This window comes from Cololabis saira, chromosome 24 (assembly GCF_033807715.1).
Source record: "Cololabis saira isolate AMF1-May2022 chromosome 24, fColSai1.1, whole genome shotgun sequence".
NCBI lineage: Eukaryota > Metazoa > Chordata > Actinopteri > Beloniformes > Belonidae > Cololabis > Cololabis saira.
In genome coordinates this window covers 8249469-8274817 of record NC_084610.1, presented here as the reverse complement: position 1 = coordinate 8274817, position 25349 = coordinate 8249469, and the positions used below count along the sequence as shown (strand labels likewise).

Genomic DNA, 25349 nt, shown 5'->3' with positions numbered 1-25349 from the left:
TCAAAAAACTGAAAAAGAGGAACAAATTTGTGCTCTTGTGAGAGCGTCATGGTAGCATCTGCTGTGTTTCCGTCTCTCTTCCAGCCTCGGAGCCAAACCTGAAGCTGCGCTCCCGGCTGAAACAGAAAGTAAGCGAGCGCCGCAGCAGCCCGCTGCTCCGCCGGCGAGACAGCCCCATCACCACCGCCAAGAAGCGCTCGCTCGACATGGCAGGTGAGAGCCGCTCAAAGACATCGCCTCGACAGCGCCGCCGCGTCGTCGCGACTGCGTGTTTCTGATGTGTGCGTGTGCTGCAGATTCGGCGTGCAGCAGCGCCCCAGGCTCCGGCCCCAGCTCCCCGAACAACAGCTCCAACAACATCCCCAACGAGAACGGCATCACCGTGTCGGTCTCCAACAACATGGAGGTGAGAATCGCTCCAACACCCATCAGTCTTGCACTTCAGAGGCCTTTTGATTGCTCTGGTGAAACATTTAAATGCTGATTTTATTGAGTCGATATAATTCAGCTGTGGTGAAGTAAAAAACATTCGTTCACGAGGCCAATTTACTAGTCTTTTGTGTAGGTGCTGCAGCCTGTTGCATATTCAGAGCTCTCAGCGAGGCATCTTGAGGGTCTGCAGACGGGAGGACAGGCTGAGGAGCCATTAAGAGCACTCAGGCAGTGTGGAGGAGGCAATTTTATCACGCCAGAAGGGTGCAAATGGAGCTCTCTGGTCACGTGTGGACCTCCACTTGTGTAGCCGGAGGTTTTGTTCTCGATGCAAACACGGATAAATCATTGAAATGTGTTTTCCAGGTGGCTCTGGCTCAAAGGCTGTGCGGCGGCGCTGAGCAGGGCTCCGTGAACCAGCTGTCTCTCTACACGTCTCCATCCTTACCCAACATCACCCTGGGGCTGCCCGCCACTGCCACGGCCACCGCCGCTTCCAACGTAAGGAGGAAACCCTGCAGTCCGATATATAGCATGCTTTTTTGATAGGGCTGGGGATCGATTCAAATGTCAAGAATCGATTCCGATGCTTAAGATTCAGAATCGATTATCAAGATTTGATTCGATTCGATTCCGATATCGATTTAGGTTACTGTTATTAAAACTGTTTTTTGAGCTGTGCATGAATGATATGACTGTAGTTCTGCAACATATTACTACTAGTATTATATTGAGATTCAACAGTATTGGCAGCTAATGATGCTGTAAGGACCAATCAGCTCCCAGAATGCTGATAGAACTGCTTTCAGAAACATCATGTGGGTCAGAATTATCAAACAGATCCAGGGAGGAAACAGAGACGGATGAAATCGGTTTTATTTTTTCCTACATTCCGTTTTTATTTGTTCCATTTTCGGTCTTTTTCGGTTTTTAATTTTTGAGCATTTGGTTTTTAGCATTTTTTGCAAATGTAACCCCAAAACAGTATATAAAGTAATTAAATATATACAATTTATGCAATTATAACCTAACACTTTAATGTTTTCATACCTTTAAACATATTTAAAGGCAAAAACATGGCACCAGTTATTCTCGTGTCCAACAAAACATTCCTTTTTTAGGGATAAACAAAAAAATAACCAAAAGTTGTAATGTAATGATGAAAAAAAAAATACATAAATAAATAAAAAAAAAAAAAAAAAAAAAAAAAAGAATCGATCTTTAGACATATGAATCGATTTTTAGGAATTAATATGAGAATCGATTTAGAATTGGGAAATAGATTTTTTTCAACACAGGCCTATTTTTTGACCATTTTTGGTAAAACCGTCCTTTTCTTCCACCTTCCCAGGTCACCTCAGCCCAGCAGGACGGCGGTCTGCAGCCGGCCCTCTCCCTCAGTCCTCCCTTCCTCTCCGGCGGCCACTTGACTCCCTACCTTGCAGAAACGGGAGCGGCAACCGGTGGGCACGGTGCGCACAGTCCCCTGCTCCAACACATGGTGCTCATGGAGCAAAGTCCGGCGCAGAGCCCCCTGGTGACAGGTAAAAGCAAGGATAACGGCTTAATAGGGGGCACTAGCGACGGTTCGGGTTCAAAACGGTGCTAATAAGCAAATGCAACCGTGATGGAAAAGCTGTCAAGACAAAAAAGAGGAAAACTGGAGATGTGTGGTGGTCCGTGACCCCCGTCACGCTGACAGATTTCCATTCATCAGCTCAAACCAATGAGCCTCTTTCATATGTCGGCAGCGAGAGTGTGACACGGGTCCATTGTGCGCCCTTTCCCATCGGCTCAATCACGCACAAAAACATCGCTTCTATTTTCAGCGAGCGAACGAGCTGTGACGCACGGACAGATGCGCGGACGTGTGGATCCACGCACCAAAAAAAAAAAAGGAAAAAAGACCAAGGACGTATGCACGCCCACACACGGGACGAGAGCAGGGAGTTTAACAGCCCAGATGCAAAAAATTACACCTCCGTCTAGACAAGACAGATGTAAAAAAAAAAGAAGAAGAAAGACACATCTGCTGGTACCACAAACTCTGCTGTTTCCTGTCTTTGCAGGAACCCAAGATATTTCACTACAAGCCCTAACATTTGTTTGGTTTGTCCCGGGCCTGAGTGCAGAAATAGAGATAAACGGCATTAGAAAATAGAATAAAGTTAAACAAGAGCCAAAGTAGATATAAATATACGTTTTGGATCGGCGGTTTAAAACATTTTTGGTGTTTTGCAAGGTTTTTCTTTCTTTTTTCTTGCTGCAGTGACGAACTGCAAATGGTCAAAGTTTGTTTTTTATCCGGCTCATATAATCACAGAGTTCCAGTATGGCAGCAGATGGTTGTTTTTATTTTGCTTCATAAAAGCATCTGTTTACTAATCTCCAATTTAACATGAGTACAATGAATTTGAAGGTTTCGTCTCATTTTAAATTGGAGCCATTATTCGTTCTCGTCTTGAAATGTATAAATAAACCTCGACAAGTGATTTTACACTAGTGAGAAAAAGTGAGGGAACTCTTGGCAATAGCTGGTTTTCTGCATTAGTTTAAGAGACACATGGTACTTAAACTGTTGACACACAAGCAGCTATGATTTCTAAGTAAGGGAACCCTCAGATTGAAGTGTGTTTTAGAGCTTCTTTGAGTGACAAAAGACGGTTGTATCCGACACTATTAAAGGAGCTGGAACGGAACACAAAGTCATCTCCTATTTTTTAGGCATCCATCAGTCCACGGATAGACAACGTGTCCATAAATGGAGACAGTTTCCTCCCAGAGGCGGGCGCCCGGCCAAGACGGCTCTAAAGACACAACCCAGGATCCTCGGTGAGGTGCGGAAGGACCCACGGGTGACAGCGAAAGGCTGAAAGGCATCACTAGAGCCAGCAAACATGCCGCTGCAAGCCTGGAGTTTGCTAAGCAGCACCTCGGCACCGGAAAAATGTTAAATCCGCACCGTGCGCGGTACAAAATGGGAGGTACGGTGGGGGGAGCTTCATGGTTTGGGCTGTGCTTCACCGCTTCAGCGACCGCTTGCCATCACTGAGGGGAAAGTTTACTGGAATATCCTGCAGAATAATGTCAGGGAGGCCGTCTGCCAGCAGAAGCTTAGGAGAAGCAGGGTGAAGTAAATCCAGCACAGAATGGCTTCAGAAAAAAGATAATCCTCCTTTTGGACCGGCCCAGTCAGAGCTTAGACCTGAACTCCATAGAGATGCCGCGGAATGACGTCAAGAGAGGCGTCCACTGCAAAAGTCTTACCAACGTGTCTGAGCTGAAGCGATCCTGTGAAGACGGATACTTAAAAGTCCCTGCTGGATTTTGAAGCAAAAGAAAACACTTGTTTGACTCCCGGAGTTCAGTCGCTTGTTCACTGATGACTAATCCTGTCTGCAGAGATTTGAGATCTCAAAATGTGTCCTTTTGTTGCACAGTTGTGCGTAGGGACATCAAAGGTTAGTGTTTTGTCTGATCTGGCTCATGGAAGCCCTCGTCTGTCCTCTAGGTGTCGGTGGCCTGTCCATGTCGTCAGCAGCATCCATGGCCAAGCTGCAGAGGCAGCACCGGCCCCTGGGGAGAACCCAGTCGGCCCCGCTGCCCCAGGGCAGCGCCGCCCAGGCCCACGCCCAGGCCCTGGCCCTGCAGCAGCTGGTGGTCCAGCAGCAGCACCAGCAGTTCCTGGAGAAGCACAAGCAGCAGTTCCAGCAGCAGCAGCTCCACCTCAACAAGGTGACGGCCGTTCTTATCAGGGCTCCTTAAAAAGTCTTCAAAAGTAATAACTTCAATTTTTGCTCAAATAAGGCCTTTAAATGTCTTAATTTGTCTTAAATTTCAATCCAAGGGTCTTAATTTTAGAGGGATCCAGTCATTAATTAGTTTATTTCATCGTTTTGAGGAGAATCTCCTGCAGAGGTTCTAAATCTGTGTTGCCAGGTTGGGCAAGTTTCAGCCCAATTGGGCTTAAAAATATATATTTGGGCAGCTTTTCCTGGTTTTTACAAAATATTTATGCAAAATTATTTACAAAAAAGTTGCCATTATGGGAGATAAAAGTAGAAATGTACACAATAAACTCATTCATATTTTATTTGCTTTAATCTACTCTTTAATTGTAGTCTTTGTTTGGAGCTTGAACTTTTTGGGGGCTATTTAATGGTGTTGTGAAGCTTGAAATGTATTATGCATTTGATAATTTACGGTTTTAACATAGAGAATGTATGATTCGGGCTGGTTTTTCATTATTTAGGCGGGTTTTATATCGCTTCTGGGCTGGAACCCAGTCAGCCAGATCTGGCAACCTCAACCTTAGCGCTGGATTTCTTAGTGACTTTTTTTTTTGGTCTTAAATTTAGTTTGAAAATGGTATTAAAAATTCTTAAATTTATCTTGGTCAAACCTGTAGACACCCTGGTTACGTAACATGTTACAAGCCGGGCTGTCGTCGTGCCGAGGAAGGCAGGGGACAGAAAGACCCGTGGATCTGATGTCACAGTCAAATATACGGATCATTATGAGGCCTGCGAGCTGCAGAGAGCCGGCTCAGGGGCCGTATTGTAGTAGTTTGCGTAGGCAGCAGCCAGCAGCACAGAAAATAATGTGTTAGTTGTGGATGTGTGTGAAGTTGCTGCTCTTATTTGGCTCTTTTCTTTCTCTCTGGGACGTTTTTGAGTAGGCAGAAGCAGGTACGGGTTAGCATCTATAGCAGAGTCAGTGTGTGTGTATCAGCATAAATGTTTGCATCCACATCTCTGTGATTGTGGCTGAGACAGTTGCCACGGGCTGTGAGGCAACACTGCGCTGCCATAGCAACCGGACGGAAGCGCCAGCCTTATATGGGCAGGAGGAAGCGAGCAGCGGTCTTGATGGCTTTACCTATTCAAGCAGAGGACTCGCTGGAGGAGAGGTGGGTGGATGAAACAAGGGATTTCCTCTCCTCCACCTCCACCGCCCCCGCTCCGCTCTTGTCTCACTCCTTCCATATGTTTCAGAGCTCTCGAGTGGCAATTTTGCGCACAAACATCTCTGTAAAAGCCTCTGGCACACCGGAGACTTTTTCTGAATGAAAATTTACACCTCAACATTTCCCTCTGATGTTGCAGGAACTCTTGTCTCATCTCAGAATCACCTTTCCTCCTTTAAAATTCACAGAATTCAAGACTTGAATTGATTAACTTTTATTGTGCTGGGGTAATCTTTTTATCAATTAATGTGGAACTAAGGTATACACCAGCATGCGGCCCGCGAGAGATTTTCATGCGGCCCGCGAGAAGTTTCCAACGCAAAAAAACGGAATGTTAATTTACTAAAAAGGAAGGCATAAATAATTGCCATGAATCGCAGCATATCCGATAATATATTTCTTCTACAAATCCATCGTTATTCCACAAAGAGCAGTTTGACAGTTTTTTAGTTTTCTAGAATGCATTTGCCGATTTTATTTCTTTGTAGACGGTCGTTTATTTTTATTAACTGACTAATATTATATATTTTCGCAGGAAAAATATCACTGCTAAAAAAGATGATAGAAGATATTTATTCTGAGAATTTCAGTTTTGAATACGAGGATAGTGACAAAGTAAAACAGTTAAAAGAGCTGTAAAAGTGCTGACTTTTTCCGCACACTGGCGTAAATATCCGCGCCAATTTTTAAAAATAAATACACTTAATTGTACTGGAAAAATCTCTAAATCACAAAGAAACACTCTCGGATGTAATAAGAAAGATTTTGCTTTTAATTAGATTTCCTATAAAAAAGCGAAATATAAAAAAACATACTTGTTTCTGTTTATCTTTGTAAAATTATATTAAAAGTATCTTACATAATTTGAAAAAAATGAGAAATTTCAAGAAAAGATCCTGAAGAAATATATTTTACATAATTAGAGTGTAAACAAAGTGCATATTTCCTTTAAAATTAACTAAACTGATATTGGATTAGATAACAATAGTAAAAAAAAAGAATTAGAAAAAAGTTTTTGGCACCGTTTTTGTTTTTTTGAGCGTGCGGCCCGCGAGAAAAAAATTGGTCAAATCCGGCCCGCCAAGCAAAATTAGTTTGACACCCCTGGTATACGCGCTATTCTCCGCATTTAGTTTACCGTCTATTAAGGAAAACACTCAGATATCCCATCCTGATGTCTCCTGGGTACGTCGCTAGAGGAGATATTTCAGATTTGTCCAACCAGGATGTCGGAAAGGGAACTCTGGACCTCAACTCAAACTCTGAAGAGTTCAATTTCACAGACGAAAGGATGGATTCATCCTGAGTCAGCGCCAAAGAAACCTGCAGATGTGGGCCACATTTGGGCCAAATGTTCTTGTGGCTACAACCTTTGCTGCAGCAGTTTAGCTCTGTTATATATCCTGACGTCCTGGTTGGTGGTCAACCTCCAAACTGTGATGTTCTGGCACGTCTTTGCCTCATTTACCAGAGTGATCTTAGGATGTGGTAAAGGTTTGCACTTCCAGGTCTGGAGCAAAATCTATTAAAAACCAGACGCTCCTCATCCAGCCTGGTTGAACTTCTTAAGAAGACATCAACCTCCTTTTTCTTACACAACGGATTTGACAAGGTGCACAAAAAGGATTTGAATATTCAAGTATTCAATTTACTAAACCCTCTTGCTTTTCCATTGCCTTTCGGGGGGGGTTGGTCGGGCGCATTTAACTAAAAGATTGGAGAGGCTGCAGAAGATTTTCGACGGCATTAAATTGGTCGTCTGATTCATCTTCGGCTCCCCGCTGCGTTTGTGATCGGTAAGTGAAAAGAGGGGTTCGCTTCAGACCGGATAATGAGGAGGTTTCTGGGAAAGTAGAGCAGAGGAGGTCAGCAGGGTTTGGGGGGGGGGGTGAAAAATGTCGGGGGGGAGGTGGGGGAGAGAGAGAAGAGGAGTCTGTTAGGACGCAAAGAAGACACGAACAGTAGAGCAGAGGAGCAGGGGGGGTGAATGAATGCTCTGACGTCAATGTTGTCCCCTGGGACGGAGCCAGGGGACCCAGAGGCTTGCAGCGCCGCCATCACACACACACACACACACACACACACACACACACACACACACACACACACACACACACACCTGTAGATGCAATCCACCCTGGAGACTCCCAGCAAACACTCTCTCGCAAGTCTTCACATCACAAACACCCCCAGCCCGCCGAGGCCGGCACTCCAGAGCTCCTTTGACGGCTTCACGTCGGAGGAAATGAATGAAGGGACAACCAGAGGAGCTGCCCGGCTCCCGGCACGGCCCGGAATGAGCCCGATGACGAGCGGCGCAGCAGAGAGCGTGGAATGTCTCTCATCAGCGAGACACTCTGCCCTGGCGTACTGTCAGCGGAGCGGCCACTCACATTCGATCAGGACGGAGCGGCCTGAAAAGAGCGGGACACCAAACTGACTCAGTAATCCAAATTAAGCTCGTTAAATGAAGAATGCTGCAGAGAAAAGGAATCGTTGGCCGGGAATTTGATCCAGAGTCGGCCACTCGCCTGAACGCAGCGACACACGCTGGACGGGATTCGTCACATCCTGCTGTTTGAAGCATCTTCATCATCATCATCATCATCATCATCATCATCATCATCATCATCATCATCATCATCATCATCATCATCATCATCATCAGAAGACACCAACAGATTATTTATTAATTCAGGACTTATTAAATTTAAAGAAATAGTTGAGTTACAGGCATTATTAGTTATGCATAAGATAAGATAAGATAAGATAAGATAAGATAAGATGATCCTTTAATAGTCCCACAGAGGGGAAATTTGCAGTTTACAGCAGCAAAGGGGATAGTGCAAAAACAAAAGGCATCAATAGAAATAGTAATAACAACACACTATAAACAGTAAACTGGTATATACAATAATTATAATAAAAAGAAAAATAAATAATAAGAAATACTGGTATGTAAAAAATAACAGATGGATATTTACAGATGGGTATTTTACATATTGCACGTTGCAGTGAATGATATTGCACATTATTTTCCAGTATGTACATTTATTGTCAGGTTGTATGTGGTCTACTGTGAGCTACTGTACTATAGGGCAAAAAGAAAAGTATTACCAAGTAATCTACAGCAGTTGTTTGTTTTTTTGAATCCAAAGTTATAGATTATAGAAGGAAATATAATTTCAAACATCAGTATGCAACGACCACTCTCAAGCAGATGTGTATATCGGTTGTGGGAGTACAACTGTGGAACTCTCTACAGAATGATTTAAAGGAATGTACACATTTACTTAGGTTCAAAAAAATGTATAAAGATAAAATATTTAAGTTATATGATCATGAATAGGCTGGGACTTAAACAGTACTATTGATATATGTGGTTGGTTTCTATTTAAGTGTATATTTTAGTGTAAATATTGGTTACATTGACTGTTCTTTTTGTTTTGGTATTGAATAAGGGGCAGGTAAAATAAGACCTGTCTTCATCCTGCTCCTTTTCGGTCATGGGTGTGTAGATTGAAGTGTACAAATAGTACTACTGTAATATTGTCAAGATATGCACTACCATGCATGAAATAAATAAATAGATAAATAAATAAATAAATCATCATCTCCATCCTTGTCCCCCCTCTGTTCTCCTGCAGATGATGGCCAAGCCCAGCGAGTCGCCGGTGGGCCGGCAGCACCAGAGCCACCCCGAGGAGACGGAGGAGGAGCTGAGGGAGCACCAGGACGGCGGGGCCGTGCCGCTGGGCGTCACCATCAAGCAGGAGCCCCCCGACCCGCAGGAGCTGCAGGAGGAGGCGCTGCAGCAGCAGAGGGAGCGGGAGCGGCAGGCCGAGCAGGAGCTGCTCTTCCGACAGGTAGAAGATGAGACGTTTAGAAACAGACAACCCACAATATAAGATATTTCACATGTTTCGTGTAATATACATCCAGTTTTATGCAGCATAAACATGATCCAGGTTGAGTCTTTGAGGAGCAAAGATGAGTTCAGAGTTTGCGCTGCAAGAGAAAAATCATTACAATGTTCCTAGAAGACAGATTAAAAGAGATTTACATATTTTTCTATAATATCAATAAACAGTTCAAGGAATCAGGAGGAATCTTAGTGTGTAAGGTCAAGGAGTGTCTGGAGCGTCACCAGGAACGAGTCCAACAGCGCGGCTCTGATGGAATAAAGTCGTATCGGTGTCCTTGGAAAAGGTTATTTACTCTGGGATGATAGCAGCACTGATGCAGTACAAACATGCATTTATATCATAGCCTTTATATTACCGGGTTATTGGGACTTGATCCGTCCTCCTACAGTCCTGAGTGGACCTTTACAGAATATGTAGGAGACTCTGTTTGCAGGAAGAATAAGAGAAAATAAGGACTGCTGTTCCCAGCGTCAGAATGCCTCCGAAGTGATGTGAGAAAGAATGTCAACATTTAAAAGTGCTAAACGCTTTACTTTATTTGGAAGGAAATCAGAGAGAATCAATGTTTTGTTTCAGAAAAAAATGTTTCCCTCTCTTCTCGGCGGTAATTTAATTTACTTCACTTGTTTCTGGGAAAATCCTAAAGGTGAGAGCTTTCATAAATATGATTTAAGAACATTGCACCATGTCTGCTTTTATTGCTTTGATTAAAAGCCTTATATGGAGGTGGGTTCTTGTGTTTTGGCTGCCATCTGTTGGCCATGAATCATACTTACAAGGGAATGATGTCACAAGTCAGGGGGGCTTGATTTTCAGTTGTTTCCGCAGCATCATTGGTCTTTTCTGTTGTGGTCTTTTATTTTCACTGGTGAGCAGCAGGCTCTGCTGTTGGAGCAGCAGCGGATCCACCAGCTGAGGAACTACCAGGCGTCCATGGAGGCTGCGGGTTTGTCCATCTCCTTCCCGGGACACCGCCCCCTGTCCAGGGCCCAGTCCTCCCCGGCCTCGGCTTCGTCTTTCCCCATCAGCGTCCCCGCGGCCGACCCTCCTGTCAAGCCCCGCTTCACCACAGGTCAGCGCCAGTGGAGACGATCTGGTGTTTATGCGTCAGGCTGCTTAGTTTTAGAGGATTTTAGCTTTTACGTTTGCACTGGGAACAAGAAATAAGATTAAAATTCATCCCAGAAGTAGGGATGGGCGGTATGGACTAAAAAATGTATCACGATAATTTCTGGCATTTATCCCCATAATGATAAAAATGACGATAAAGAAAATACCAATTCAACTCCATCTTTGTAACTATAAATCTATCACCACATTCAACCTTTGGAGCCCCCAAAACACTGCTCTAAAAGATACTAAATGCTAATAAACTACACCAATTACATTGAATTGATAAAAGATCCCCGTTCCGCCATGTTTGTTACACAAAAACACAAAAATGTATCCTTCTTTCTTTCTTTCTTTCTTTCTTTCTTTCTTTCTTTCTTTCTTTCTTTCTTTCTTTCTTTCTTTCTTTCTTTCTTTCTTTCTTTCTTTCTTTCTTTCTGGCTCATTTCTATTTCTTTCTTTCTTTCTTTCTGGCTCCTTTCTTTCTTTCTTTCTTTCTGGCTCCTTTCTTTCTTTCTTTCTTTCTTTCTGGCTCATTTCTATTTCTTTCTTTCTTTCTGGCTCATTTCTTTCTTTCTTTCTTTCTTTCTGGCTCATTTCTATCTTTCTTTCTTTCTTTCTGGCTCCTTTCTTTCTTTCTTTCTTTCTGGCTCCTTTCTTTCTTTCTTTCTTTCTGGCTCATTTCTTTCTTTCTTTCTTTCTTTCTTTCTTTCTTTCTTTCTGGCTCATTTCTATTTCTTTCTTTCTTTCTGGCTCATTTCTTTCTTTCTTTCTTTCTTTCTTTCTTTCTTTCTTTCTTTCTGGCTCATTTCTATTTCTTTCTTTCTTTCTGGCTCATTTCTTTCTTTCTTTCTTTCTTTCTTTCTTTCTTTCTTTCTGGCTCATTTCTATTTCTTTCTTTCTTTCTGGCTCCTTTCTTTCTTTCTTTCTGGCTCATTTCTTTCTTTCTTTCTTTCTGGCTCATTTCTTTCTTTCTTTCTTTCTTTCTTTCTTTCTTTCTGGCTCATTTCTTTCTTTCTTTCTTTCTTTCTTTCTTTCTTTCTTTCTTTCTTTCTGGCTCATTTCTATTTCTTTCTTTCTTTCTGGCTCATTTCTATTTCTTTCTTTCTTTCTTTCTGGCTCATTTCTTTCTTTCTTTCTTTCTTTCTTTCTTTCTTTCTTTCTTTCTTTCTTTCTTTCTGGCTCATTTCTTTCTTTCTTTCTTTCTGGCTCATTTCTTTCTTTCTTTCTTTCTTTCTTTCTTTCTGGCTCATTTCTTTCTTTCTTTCTTTCTGGCTCATTTCTATTTCTTTCTTTCTTTCTTTCTGGCTCATTTCTATTTCTTTCTTTCTTTCTGGCTTATTTCTTTCTTTCTTTTTTTCTTTCATGCTGGCTCATTTCTTCCTTCCTTCCGTCATCAATGGGAATTTATCGTTTTTACCTCGAGATGACAAATTCTTACCGTGGAGAATTTTTTTGACGGCCTATCGTGAACGGTAAAATATCGCCCAATCCTACCCAGAAGCAGGTGAATCGAGCACCACCTGGTCTTAGTGGAAAAGTAAAGCGTGATAAAAGCTTTTCTCTCTCACACAGAAAGTCATTAAAGCTCATGTAGGAAGTGTAACGAGCGCAGGTTTGTGTGTGTTTTTCCTCAGGCCTGGTGTACGACTCCCTCATGCAGAAGCACCAGTGTATGTGCGGGAACACCAACAGCCATCCAGAGCACGCCGGGCGCATCCAGAGCATCTGGTCCCGGCTGCAGGAGACGGGACTCCGAGCCCAGTGTGAGGTACGTTCAGGGAGGAGACGCCACAGTCCGAACGAACACCAGGAAACTGGACCACATTAATCATGAAATCACTACACTGGCTTCCAGTGAGTCAAAGGATAGAGTTTAAAATCTTACTGCTGGTCTACAAAGACCTGAATGGTCTTGGACCAAAATACATGCTGGATCTGTTAGATCCCTACACTGCAAAAACTCAAAATCTTAACAAGAATATTTGTCTTATTTCTAGTTAAAATGTCTTATTTTTAGTCAAATAAATCTCATTACACTTAAAACCAGACTCAAAAACAAAAAAAACTACAATTTTCACCTGTTTCAAGTAGATTTTCACTTAAAATAAGTAGAAAAATCTGCCAGTGGAACAAGATTTTTTTTGCTTGTAATGAGAAGATAAATCTTCTTCCACTGGCAGATTTTTCTACTTATTTCAAGTGAAAATTTACTTGAAACAGGTGAAAATTGTCAAATAACAAGTTATTTTTCTGGTGATGAGTCTTGTTTTAAGTCTAATAAGATTTTTTTGACTAAAAATTAGACATTTTCTCTAGAAATAAGACAAATATTCTTGTTAAGATTTTGAGTTTTTGCAGTGTATGAAGCTCCCAGACCCCTGAGGTTCATCTGGATCTGGTTTGTTGTGGTTCCCAAGAACCAGAACCAAGCAAGGTTCAGCAGTGTTCAGTTATTCTGCTCCTCACCGGTGGAACAAACTTCCTGTAGACCTGAGGTCTGCTCCAACTGTAGATCCTTTAAATCAGGCCTAAAAACATTACTGTTTAATTAAATACTTACCTGGTGTACTCTACTGCCCTTATTTTTAACAGCTTGTGCTTTTTATTATTTTACCTATTTTCTTATCATTTTATTTGTTATTTACTGTTTAATTGTCTCTTGCTGCTTTGAATGTTGATGTAAAGCACTTTGAATTACCTTGTGTTGAATTGTGCTGTACAAATAAACTTGCAACAGCAGGCTGAACACGACCCAAACAAAAACAATGCAAATGAGAGCCGTCGTTGTGCACGTGTGTGTTTAGTGTATCCGTGGGAGGAAGGCCACGCTGGAGGAGCTGCAGACGGTTCACTCTGAAGCCCACGTGCTGCTATACGGAACCAACCCTCTCCGACAGAAACTCGATTGTAAGTTTTCACATGTTTGGAGTCAGGAAATGTGGATTTTTTTTAAATACATATATAAAAATCCTTTATTTCATTCTCTTGATTGTCAGGTTCAATCACGCCCATGTTTGTCCGGCTGCCGTGCGGAGGGGTCGGGGTGAGTGAGAGCGTTTCTAGGTGCTAGAAATTAGGCCTGTGTTGAAAAAATCGATTTTCTGATTCTAAATCGATTCTCTTATTAATTCCTAAAAATCGATTTGTATGTTTTTTTTTTTTTTTAGGAATTAATAAGAGAATCGATTTAGAATCAGAAAATCGATTTTTTCAACACAGAAAAAAAATCGATTTGTATGTAAGGCAGCACGGTGGCTTAGTGGTTAGCACTGTTGCCTCACAGCAAGAAGGTCCCCGGTTCGACTCCCAGGCCCGGCAGGGGCCTTTCTGTGTGGAGTTTGCATGTTCTCCCCGTGCTTGCGTGGGTTTTCTCCGGGTACTCCGGCTTCCTCCCACAGTCCAAAAACATGCATGCTAGGTTAATTGATGATTCTAAATTGCCCGTAGGTGTGAGCGTGAGTGTGATTGTGAGCATGGTTTGTGTGTCTATATGTGGCCCTGTGATGGACTGGTGACCTGTCCAGGGTGTAACCCCTGCCTCTCACCTAAAATGAGCTGGGATAGGCTCCAGCAGACCCCCGTGACCCCGCAAGGGATAAAGCGGGTATAGATAATGAATGAATGAATGAACGATTTGTATGTCTAAAGATCGATTTATTTTTTTATTTATTTCTTTTGTTTTTTTTTTCATCATTACATTTTTGCCTGGTGAACTTTAATCCCAGTAGTTTTGAAAACTCCTCAACTAAATTCACTTTTCTTTAGAGAAAATGCTGGACATTTCAGCTTAAATTTCTAAATGTTATATTAGTTCAATGAAGCTCATATTATCTATATTTACTATAGCTTGTTTGGTTTCTCTGTTATCGGACACGGTTTGTCATGAAATACCTGAAAAATGCCGGGTGCTTCATGGCCAGCTGTGTGTCTGGTGACAGAATAAATCAGACAAGCTAAAATAATTAGTTTACTGCTTGAGCTGTTGCAATTTCTTTCTTTTTTTGCACTTTAAATGGATATTGAAATGCCTATTTGAGTTATTTATTTCTTAGTTATTTCACAATAATTATTGTGAAATTATTATTTCAATAGTTATTTTACAGTCATATAATCCAGGCAACACTAACCCAAATCAATATCGAATCGAATCGGATCAAATCGGATCAAATGGTGATAATCGATTCTGAATCTTAAGAATCGGAATCGAATCGATTCTTGACATTTGGATCGATATCCAGCTCTACTAGAAACTAGAGACTCTGGTCTGACTTGTTTGTGTGTTTCAGGTGGACAGCGACACCATTTGGAACGAGGTGCACTCCTCCAGCGCCGCTCGTCTGGCCGTCGGCTCCGTGGTGGAGCTGGTTTTCAAAGTGGCGACCGGAGAGCTGAAGGTAACCCTCGTCTCTTTTCTCTGTCAACTCAAACACGCCATGTTCACTAAACCAAAACGGTTTGAAACCGCACACGGCTGCTTAAAACATCTGTTCTCTGTGCTGCCTCCTTAGACTGAAAGCCTCTGTTAGTCTTTCGGTCACCCGTCTGCTAAATTACAGGCTCCTCAGCGGTGGTTACCGCTGCTCGGTAAACCCGGAGGTAACGGTGAGCGGTGATCAGTGGTTAACGCACTCCTGTCTTGTCTTTCCAGAACGGTTTTGCAGTGGTCCGCCCCCCTGGACACCACGCGGAGGAGAGCACTCCCATGTAAGGCCGCAGCCGTCACGGAGGCAGCTTTTCTCCACATAAACAAACCCCAGCCTTGCAGCTACAAGTTACATAAAGCATTGAGTTTCTGTGCACATGAAGAGGCGAGCGCCGTCATTGTTCCAGCCGCCCAGTCAAGGACTTCTGTGTTTATTTTTCATGTCGTCCTCAAGACGACGTTAAGATTTACTACCAAAACATTGACAGGCTTCTGGCACTCGTGGGTTTCATAACAAAGCGGAGCTCTGATTGTGTCTGCTGCCGTTTCAGGGGCTTCTGCTACTTCAACTCGGTGGCCATCGCAGCCAAGCTGCTCCAGCAGAGACTCAACGTCAACAAGATCCTCATCGTGGACTGGGTGGGTGTCCCGACTCAGACCAGTTTCCTCCTTAAAGTCTGTATTGCTTTAGAAAGGTCTGCGGTGCTAACCTGTGTACCGTCCGCCCTCAGGATGTTCACCACGGCAACGGAACCCAGCAGGCGTTTTACGATGACCCTAGCGTCCTTTACATGTCTATCCATCGCTATGACGACGGCAATTTCTTCCCAGGAAGTGGAGCGCCGGATGAGGTGTGTGTTTGGATTTCTTCTTACATAAAGAATGATGCAATAAACTGAAAGTTTGTGATCGCACTTTGTTTTTCTTCTCATAAAAACTTGTTTCTTACCACATTTTGCTTTTTCCTGACTATCAGGAACTTGCTTTATGTGTTTCAATGATGCTTTCTACAAATATTGACAGATGTGACATCACCCAGAAATTACTTAAGTCACTTACCCTACCTTCAATGACAAAAAAAATAGTAGGAAACTACTTTAGCTTGAATTTAAAATATACTTAGTATTTGTGTCACATCCCATCATGGCCATTTCCTCTGGTACAGAACAGACCGAACCAATCCAAGACCGACCAGACTCAAGAGTAAAGTCTAAAATATTCCCAGAGATTACATTTGTAAAATTAAATTACCAGTATTTGTTCAATATTTATTGGTTTAATATGATTATTTGCAATAATCAAAATACGTATGTTCCTGCGTCACGTTTTTGCCGGACTTCTGTGTTTAAAGGGGACCTATTATGACATCTAATACCTATTTTAAACAGGCCTTGAATGTCTTAAAAACAAGCTTTTGATTGTTTTTGCTAAATAAATTAGAAATTCAGCCTCTGAGCCATGTCTTTATCTTCTATCTATCTAACCTCATTATCTATGCAGGATTCTGAGTGGGCGGGGAGGCGATGATAATGAGCTCTGTGCTGATTGGCTGCCTGAATGACGCGATACACCGCTACGAAAAAATGGCGGAAGCTCCGACCGGCGGAGTTAGTTGTGGGCGTGGTTTCACGCATCGCTCCCGTCGTTATGTAACGACGGGAGCAGAATCTGAACGGCTCGTAGATCCACAGACACTGCAGAATTTGGTTGCTTTCCTCCTTCTCTGAGTTGGCAGGCTGAGGGGAGACCACTTTATATATGTTAAAGCAAGAAAAAAACTGTTTTTCATAATAGGTCCCCTTTAGGAGCGGTGTACATGAATGATGCTCAACCGACTCTCAGAGTAAAACAGATTTATTTAATCTGGTAACAGGAACAAATCCTCAGCAGCATTCCCAAATTATTTTTTTCTTTTTTAATTCAGTGTATTTCTAGAACAGGGGTCGGCAACCCGCGGCTCTAGAGCCGCATGCGGCTCGTTAGCGCCGCCCTAGTGGCTCCTGGAGCTTTTTCAAAAATGTTTGACCTTTTTTTCCTTTCTTTCTTCTTTTCCCTTTTTTCTCTTTTTTTTCTTTTTTCTTCTTTTTTTCCTTTTTTTCTTTTTTTTTCCTTTTTAATCCCGACATTTCGACTATTTTCTCGAGATTGTACTTCAACATTAATCTCGACATTTCAACTTATTTCACGAAATCTTTACTATTTCCTCGACATTTCGACTTTTTTCCTAAAGTACATAATGAAAAAAAAAATCTTCCCCCAGTTATAACTAATATAGATACATGCAGAATGTGTTGCCTTAATTCTAAGGCTTATACAAGACTTTTCATTTTTTGCGGCTCCAGACATATTTGTTTTTTGTGCTTTTGGTCTAATATGGCTCTTTAACATTTTGGGTTGCCGACCCCTGATCCAGAATAATGGCTCAAAAGGATCCTACATGTCCAGGTTTACTTCAAACCACACAGGTGGAAGCTTTTCATTTTCACTCTCAGCCTTTGCTCTCCTCTGCAGGTGGGCAGCGGTCCTGGAGTCGGGTTCAACGTCAACGTTGCCTTCACCGGGGGGCTCGACCCCCCCATGGGAGACGCCGACTACCTGGCTGCCTTCAGGTATCAGATCAACACGTTACTCGTCTCTGTTCCTGGTGCAGCAGCGTGATAATACGCGGCTGTCACATCCCATAATGCCTGCGCTCTTCTCTCAGGTCTGTGGTCATGCCGATAGCCAATGAGTTTGCTCCGGACATCGTGCTGGTCTCCTCCGGCTTCGACGCCGTAGAGGGTCACCCTCCGCCCCTGGGCGGCTACACCCTGACGTCCAAATGTGAGCAGCAGATTATCTGAAGCGTTGCTTATCTCCCAGTCCAGCTGCAGCCCGCACAATTGCACGATAAATCATGTCTGAGAAGGTTTAATTTTAGTCCCCAGCTGCTGCTGTGCACCACAGATGAATCTACATGAAGTCACCCTGTTTCTGTCCTCTCCTCAGGTTTTGGCTATCTGACCAGGCAGTTGATGACCCTCGCTGGGGGCCGGGTGGTCCTGGCGCTGGAGGGAGGACACGACCTCACCGCCATCTGCGATGCCTCGGAGGCCTGTGTGGCGGCGCTGCTCAGCCAGGAGGTGAGGACGGGACTGTGTCAACACACGGGATGTCAATCCCCGTAAAAAGATCCACCACTAACTTCTCTTCTGTGTTGCCACACGAAGATGCATCATATTTAAATATGACGTTAATTCAGCATCAATCAGATCCTTCGTATTCTTTTTTTTTTTTCTAAAGTATTAAAACTCATGGATTTAGTGGCATTTCAATCTGCACAAGTAATGTTTAAAGCAAAAAATCATTCGCTACCGGATAACATTCAGAAATGATTTATTGGGAGGGAAGGGGGTTATAATTTAAGGGGAAACCTAAACTTCAAAACTTTACTTGTGCGTACCAAAATACCTTTTTGTGTATCAGTTTGTGGAGTTAAACTGTGGAATGGTTTGAATTTGGAGTTAAAAGAATGTAAAAAACAAAACAATTTAGGAAGAAATATTAAGAAATGGTTTATTTGAGGTATAAAAGTGAAGACTGTGTTTAAAGATCAGCTGTGTGTGTGCTGCTATTTTGTCATGTTTTCTTTGTATGTTTATATACTTAGATATACGTATTATATTTATATCATAGTTATATTATATTTATATCAGAGCTTACATCTTGTATTAGATCGTATTTAATTAAACATCTTGTGTCCGTCTCGTTTAGTAACTTTTACAGTCTCTTTACAGTCTCTTGTGTGCTTCCATCCCCTGCAGCTGGACCCGTTACCGAAGTCCGTCCTGGAGCAGAGGCCCAACGCCAACGCTGTTCGCTCTCTGGAGAAGGTTATAGAGACTCACAGTGAGTTAGCGCTCAGTAACACACGGCAGAGAAACACACAGGAATCAGAGGTTTAATCACTGAAAGGGATGGAACATGGACATCCTTCACCCTCCCAAGCCCTCATTGTGCTCCTCTCGTCTCCTCTCAGGTAAATACTGGTGCTCTGTGCATCGCTACTCCCCGCGGCTGGGACTGTCCCTGCTGGAGGCCAAGCGAGGAGACTCGGAGGAGGCCGAGGCCGTCAGCGCCATGGCCTCTCTGTCCGTGGCCAACACCAACGCCATGGACCACAGGTAGCAGAGCCAGAATCACACACACGCATTCATTCATTTAGTGCCGCCATCTCAGGTATAGTTCTGCTTAACTCGTTGTTCCAGATTGACTTTTTTCTGTTTCTTTCTTCTTCTTTTATTTATTGGCACATGACGAGCAGTGAAAGTGGTGCACTGCCACCACCTAGTGGTACGGTGTGGTAGTTCTTTTTAAGTCAGTGGATCCTACCGGGTCCATCATTAAATGAAAATAGTCATGGACCGAGAAGAAGGTCGACCCTGTAACAGTTCCAGCCTCTGATAGGCTTTATTTGTTAAAATATTGCTTCTTAATTGAAATGTTATTTTAATTCTTAACTCTAATTCCATTATTGTTAGTGTTGTCCCGATCGATCTGGCCCGATCACGGCATTTTCAAAACATCGATATCGGCCAAAAAAGTATCGGGACATACCTAGTTATTAATGTTTTTAATATATATTAAATCGTTTTATATATCGTTGCATTTAACGTCAATTCCGGTCGGTGGCCGGAAGTGATGAAGTAAGCGAAACTAACATGGTTTACATGTTTGAATTGTGAAATGTTATATATGTTCATGTTCATTAAGCTGCTGCTATTCATTTCATGCCATTCAGAATGTTGCACTAAGGTTAAGCCAAAAAGTATTTTAATTTTCTTGTGTTTGTGAGTTTGACTGGATGTCATTCAACAAACTCTTTTGAAGTTAAATTCATTTATTTTTGTTATTGCACTATTCTGCACTTTTTGTTTTAGTTTACAATTTCATGTTTTTACATGTTGTGGCACCAGAGCTGATAAGCTTTGTTGAAATAAATGTCCATGTTGTTCTGTGTAATTTAGTTTTAGTCCTCTTTTTTTCTTTTTTTCTTTTTTTAATTCATTGCCAAAATGTATCTGATCGGGAAAAATTGGGATCGGCAGATAGGGTTGCCACCCGTCCCTTGAAATACGGAATTGTTCCGTAATTGGAAAAAGTTGCGTTCAGAACCAATACGGACACATATTATGCTCTTATTTATTGATGTCATAATATACAGGTGAAGGTCTGAAAATTTTAATATATTGCAAAACTTAATTCGTAGTAAATTCAATTTAAGGTGAAACAAATGCATTATTTCGCACTACATACAAAGTGAGATATTTTAAGCCTTTATTTGTTATAATTTTGGTGATTATGGCTCACAGTTTATGAAAAACCCAAATAAAAAAATCTCAAAAAATGTGAATATATTACGAAATCAATAAACAATTCAATCATCAGAATTATAACAAATAAAGGCTTAACATATCTTGCTTTGCCTGTAATGAGACTATGTACATGTATTAGTTTCACCTTTTAAGTTGAATTATTGAAATAAATTAACTTTTACACCATATTCTTCACCTGTAGGCTATATTATACATCTTGGCTGATGTGGACATACATATCATTTCAGGTGCTAGTATCATATGGTTGGCTGTCTATACAGTCATGCAAGTTCAATGCTATTAAAGCACTTTAAACTTTAAATCAAAGCGTTTTGTTTTTTCTATCCAGTTTTACTCAAACTCAAGTGATCGGGATCGGATGGGGAGCTAAAAAATCCTGATCGGGACAACCCTAATTATTGTACCGTTATTATTATATACAGTGGGGAGAACAAGTATTTGATACACTGCCGATTTTGCAGGTTTTCCCACTTGAAAAGCATGTAGAAGTCTGTAATTTTTATCATAGGTACTGCAATAAAATGCAAATTAATTACTTAAAAATCATACAATGTGATTTTCTGGATTTTTTTTTTAGATTCCATCACTCACAGTTGAAGAGTACCTATGATAAAAATGACAGACTTCTACATGCTTTTCAAGTGGGAAAACCTGCAAAATCGGCAGTGTATCAAATACTTGTTCTCCCCACTGTAGGTCTTGTGCATGATGTTGGTGTGGAGGGCACAGCTGAAGTTTAATCTGCGTGTTATTTTCCCCGCAGGCCGGAGGAGGAGCCCATGGAAGAGGAGGCGCCGCTGTAACAGAGGCAGATGTGAGGGCGTCGAAGCGTTACCGTTGACCTCTTCCGGAGAAGAGTCTCGACTGATCCCTTCATTTAGTCCCCCTAACCCCACTCACCACGTCAGTCACCTTGACCGGCGGACCCCTCGGCTAAAAAAATCGAGGGAGAGGGGGTGTGCTCAGCCTCAGAGTAGGGAGCCAATCAGAAGACAGAGGACAGAACTGGATAAAAAAATAAAATAAACATAACAGTGCTGCTTCCACGGCACTCGCTCAGAGACTCATTTTTTTCTGTCGGTCTTCGCACCCCAACGTTTGGCCCACAGCGGCCGACCGAGCGATGGCGGCGAGCGTATTTGGAGCTGGAGCAAGATCGGGTGTGGTCATATCAAGGCGTGGCAACACTCCTGTGCAGAAACACGCGGTGCTTTACGTGGCTGCTCGTCCGACTGCAGTCTGGACACACCGGGACAGCAGACGACGTCCCCAGCCGAAGGACATCAGCTCGGGGGGAGTTCCCCTTTTCTCCTTTCTTAACTTTGTTCCCCACTAAAACAGGGGCGTCGCGGCGACGGAGAAAACTGTCGTACGAGCCGTGCTCACTGTGGATTCTGCTAGATTTGAGAAGGCTTTCACAAATATTTCACGGCGAGACTGTCGCCTCGCTGGAGCGGCCTGTCGTCGGAGGTCGGCGAGGGAGAGGAGTGCCTTGGTGAGGGTCCGCTTGAATTTCAAGATTGTTCAGGAAGAGATTGCCTTAAAAGTTTAAAGATTTTTGTCTCGCTGCGGAGTCGGCGCGAGGGGATGGAGCCGGACCGGCCCGACAGCGATGAAAAGCAAACAATCTTTCAGCATGTTTACTTGGAACGTGACGACGACAACATTTCTGTCTCTCACAGCTTCTCTCGAAGAGTTACTTTACTTTTGGATGGATCTATTTTTCTGTAAAAAACCAACAAAAACATTAGAAAAAAAGGAAAGGAAAGGAAAGAAAAGGCTTTGTAAAGGTAGTTGCCAGCTTCAGTAGAAAAAGGTGCAAACATGGAGAAAATCAAACAACGGAATTAGATTTCCAACTCTTAAAAAGGTTCAGCCTTTAATGTAGCCTCCCTTTAAGCGAACTCGTTGCTTTGTACGACACATTAGAGCATGCATTTGAGCAGAGAGCAGACTTTACCGCGAGATCTTCTTTGAATGTTTTCCAAAAGAGAAAGCCGAGCAAGAAAAGCCAAAGCATGATTTTTTAATTTTTTTTTCACATTTACGGTTTCACATCCACTCAGCTGGCGACTTGACGAACATTTTGGCGTATTGGGCCTTTAAGACGAGGCTCCCAATGGCCAGTTTGATGTTTACGAATCGAATCCGTCTCAGATCAGGTGAGCATATCCGTACATGTGCTGATGGAGCTCCCGTGCTTTGCCGGTTGGCAACTACCTTAGCGTGAGCTGAACATTAGTCATGTACATTGAACTGAATATATTTTGACAGGCAGCGGTCGAGTATTGTCGGTTTGTATCTACATGTTTGATTTCCACGTCGAGTTGTCGGTTTATCACAAACGTGTTTGGCAAACGTGTCCACTTTTTTTTTTAATTCCATAAGATTATTTTTCTAACTTTTTTTTTTTCATCCATAGATTTTTGTTCTGTGTTTTTATCCGTTTTCTGGATAGATATAGGGCTGCCATTCACATATTTAGTGCTGTTGTCACTTCTTGTTCAAGACTTCTTTCTTTCTTGTATTTATCAAAAACAAAGAGCTACACTTTCTTTCTTTCTTTCTTTCTTTCTTTCTTTCTTTCTTTCTTTCTTTCTTTCTTTCTTTCTTTCTTTCTTTCTTTCTTTCTTTCTTTCTTTCTTTCTTTCTTTCTTTCTTTCTTTCTTTCTTTCTTTCTTTCTTTCTTACTACGGCTCCCTCGGCCTTTCTGCATTTTCATCAACTATGTATTTATAACATGTACTTGTTTATAGGAGATTTGTATATGGAAAATTTATAAATGTACTCTAACTAATGACAGCTATGATATTGTGAGCAAAAAAGAAAAACACAAAAAAACAGTATGGTGTATGTTATTACTCCATGGACTTAAGAAGAAGAGCAGCGTATTTAACTCGTCATCGACTGCACTGTTTTCAAGTTGCCCTCAAGTGAATCATTACACGGCACTGCAACCGACTCTTTGACACGTTTGATCGCTTCGTTGCCTGATCGAGACGCTCTCCTCTTGAACGGGTGATATGCACTTACCTTTCAACTGTGACGTCATCCGCAAAGAGGTTTTTTTTTTCTTTTGTTTGTTTTTCCTAGGCCATTTTATGTAGCTGGCTCAGTTTCTTTCTTTTTTTTTCCCAAAAAGGAAAAGGAGCAGAAGGGGACACAGCTGTTGAGGATGGAGAATTTGATCACTTTGTGTTTCCTTCTTTGCTTTTCCTGCAGATCTCACACTACAGGTAGTTGTTTTTTCTAACCACCCCCGCCCCCCTACCACACACACACACACACGTGTCATTAGCTTTTTTAAATCAAAGATGACTATCATGTTCATTTTAAGTTGATATCATTTTATAACCTTGTAAGACTTGAGAATGAGTTTTTCACGTCTTAACAAAAACATTCCACTTGTCACTTCGTTTAATTTGGCTCAAAGTGAATTTGAGGTTATTTTGTAGAAACTTTTAATACTTTTTTTGCTGTCTGCTCGCGCCAACTTTTAACTCTTTGCATGGTTTGTGAGTCAGCATGCCTGCTTGTCTATGTAACACGAGAAAAAAAAATGTATTTGCACAATAGAAGAAGAACACTGGAGGACTTCGAGACAAAAACCTCCCACAAGAGCACCAGCCGGGGAGGGTTTTCTTCCCCTCTGCTGGGCCAAAACAATTAAAAAGACTTTGTCCAAATGACTCCTCTGAGAAGCATTTGATATTTTGAATATCCAATAAGTGATTTTAACGCGATTCAGCACTTAACGACATGTATGGACTGAGTTTGAGAGAGACGAGCTCCACCAAACCTCTTCTACACACACATATTTAAAAAAGAAGAAAACTCTCCCAAAGAATGTTCCTCTTTCAAACATTTTTTTGTCAGCTACAAACAGATCAGAAAGGATGGATATTGTTTGACAACAGGTTTGGGGGGGGAAAAAGAAAAAAAAAGGGCATCGTCGTTTGATTGTCACACTCACCTCGGCCAGTTCTATATATAGATATAACCACTGTGGCTCAAGAGCAATTCTTGGTTTACATGTAAATGGATTTGAAAAAAAGCTATTTTTTGTTTGTTGTTTGTCTCTATTGATGAAAATGTTATCTTTCTTTGGGACCTACGCTTTGGACATTTCATCTCTGACATCATCTATAGAATATATTTCTGAAAAATACAAACATCTCTGCTTGTCTCGTTGTGTTTTGTTCGTGGATGAGGGTTGGAAAAGGTCAGGATTGAGACACTCCGTTATGATTATTAGTTCCTATCAATATCAATCAGTCTGTTCACGATCAATAGGAGATAAGCCCACAAGAGACGAGACGTCCTCGGGATGTTTAGCCTTGACTCAAACAGCCGACGCTGCAAAAAGCTGATGAAGATTTGGGCATGTTTCTGCTTTTATCAGCTCATTGATGAGATGAGGCGCCCCCTCAAAGTCCACGTTAGCACAAGACAGTCCCAATAATCAATAAAGCTGAATGTAGGGGAATTCCTGCTTGCTCAGGATCCTCATTTTATTATTTATTTTCGTAAAGGATAACTCTGGTAGTTGCTTTAGTTTTTGACCTTTGCTGGATTTGAAAAGCCCAGCCAGCACATGACCGGGATGATGCCGGGGAGGAGGTCACCAGCAGGGATGAAGACAGGACACTCTCAGATGACTTCTATCTGAGTGGAACATCTAATTACAAAGCCCAGTATCACAAGTGTGCAGGCAGGACTCAGGCAAAGTCCAAGCAGCTGATGTCAGGTGACTCCCTTCACTGAGCTGCTGTCATGAACTCCAAAATGATCGGTCTGTGGTCAAAAGAAAGCCCCAAAACTGCTAATTAATATCATATTACTGTATAATCATAAGACACATTTTTTTTTAACTCAAAATAATGGGCTGGAAATGAAACAATTCATCCTTTTTCATAAAGGAATGATTAGTGATTAGGAATTAGCAGGAGGATGAAAATGGCTGAATAAAAATAATGACAATAAAAAACAGTCGCATTTCTGTAACTATCACTATTACATGTCAGAGGTTTTGCAACAAAAATTGATTAACTATTTTGAACCTTATTTGTAATTTTTTGTAATATATTCGAAAAATATAAATAAATCTAGATTTT

General features: G+C 41.9%; 1 protein-coding gene across 5 annotated transcripts in view; it reads left to right on the top strand.

Annotated features, from left to right (window-relative positions):
- The window catches only part of LOC133424824 (histone deacetylase 4-like), an 80027-nt gene extending 55296 nt beyond the window's left edge, over positions 1-24731 (top strand). For 4 of the 5 annotated variants that reach the window (XM_061715350.1, XM_061715352.1, XM_061715349.1 and 1 more), the window contains 20 exons: positions 85-213; positions 297-406; positions 799-933; positions 1784-1976; positions 3944-4167; positions 9046-9264; positions 10201-10396; positions 12072-12205; positions 13242-13344; positions 13434-13480; positions 14724-14831; positions 15086-15141; positions 15412-15499; positions 15592-15711; positions 17372-17469; positions 17565-17683; positions 17849-17982; positions 18664-18748; positions 18879-19023; positions 20999-24730. In XM_061715350.1, coding sequence (XP_061571334.1) covers positions 85-213; positions 297-406; positions 799-933; positions 1784-1976; positions 3944-4167; positions 9046-9264; positions 10201-10396; positions 12072-12205; positions 13242-13344; positions 13434-13480; positions 14724-14831; positions 15086-15141; positions 15412-15499; positions 15592-15711; positions 17372-17469; positions 17565-17683; positions 17849-17982; positions 18664-18748; positions 18879-19023; positions 20999-21038 — 2483 coding nt within the window. In that variant the 3' untranslated portion in view covers positions 21039-24730. Of the gene's footprint in view, positions 1-84; positions 214-296; positions 407-798; positions 934-1783; positions 1977-3943; positions 4168-9045; positions 9265-10200; positions 10397-12071; positions 12206-13241; positions 13345-13433; positions 13481-14723; positions 14832-15085; positions 15142-15411; positions 15500-15591; positions 15712-17371; positions 17470-17564; positions 17684-17848; positions 17983-18663; positions 18749-18878; positions 19024-20998 lie in introns of all 5 variants that reach the window. The other variant, XM_061715354.1, reaches the window with a different exon arrangement.
- The last annotated feature ends 618 nt before the right edge of the window (positions 24732-25349 follow it).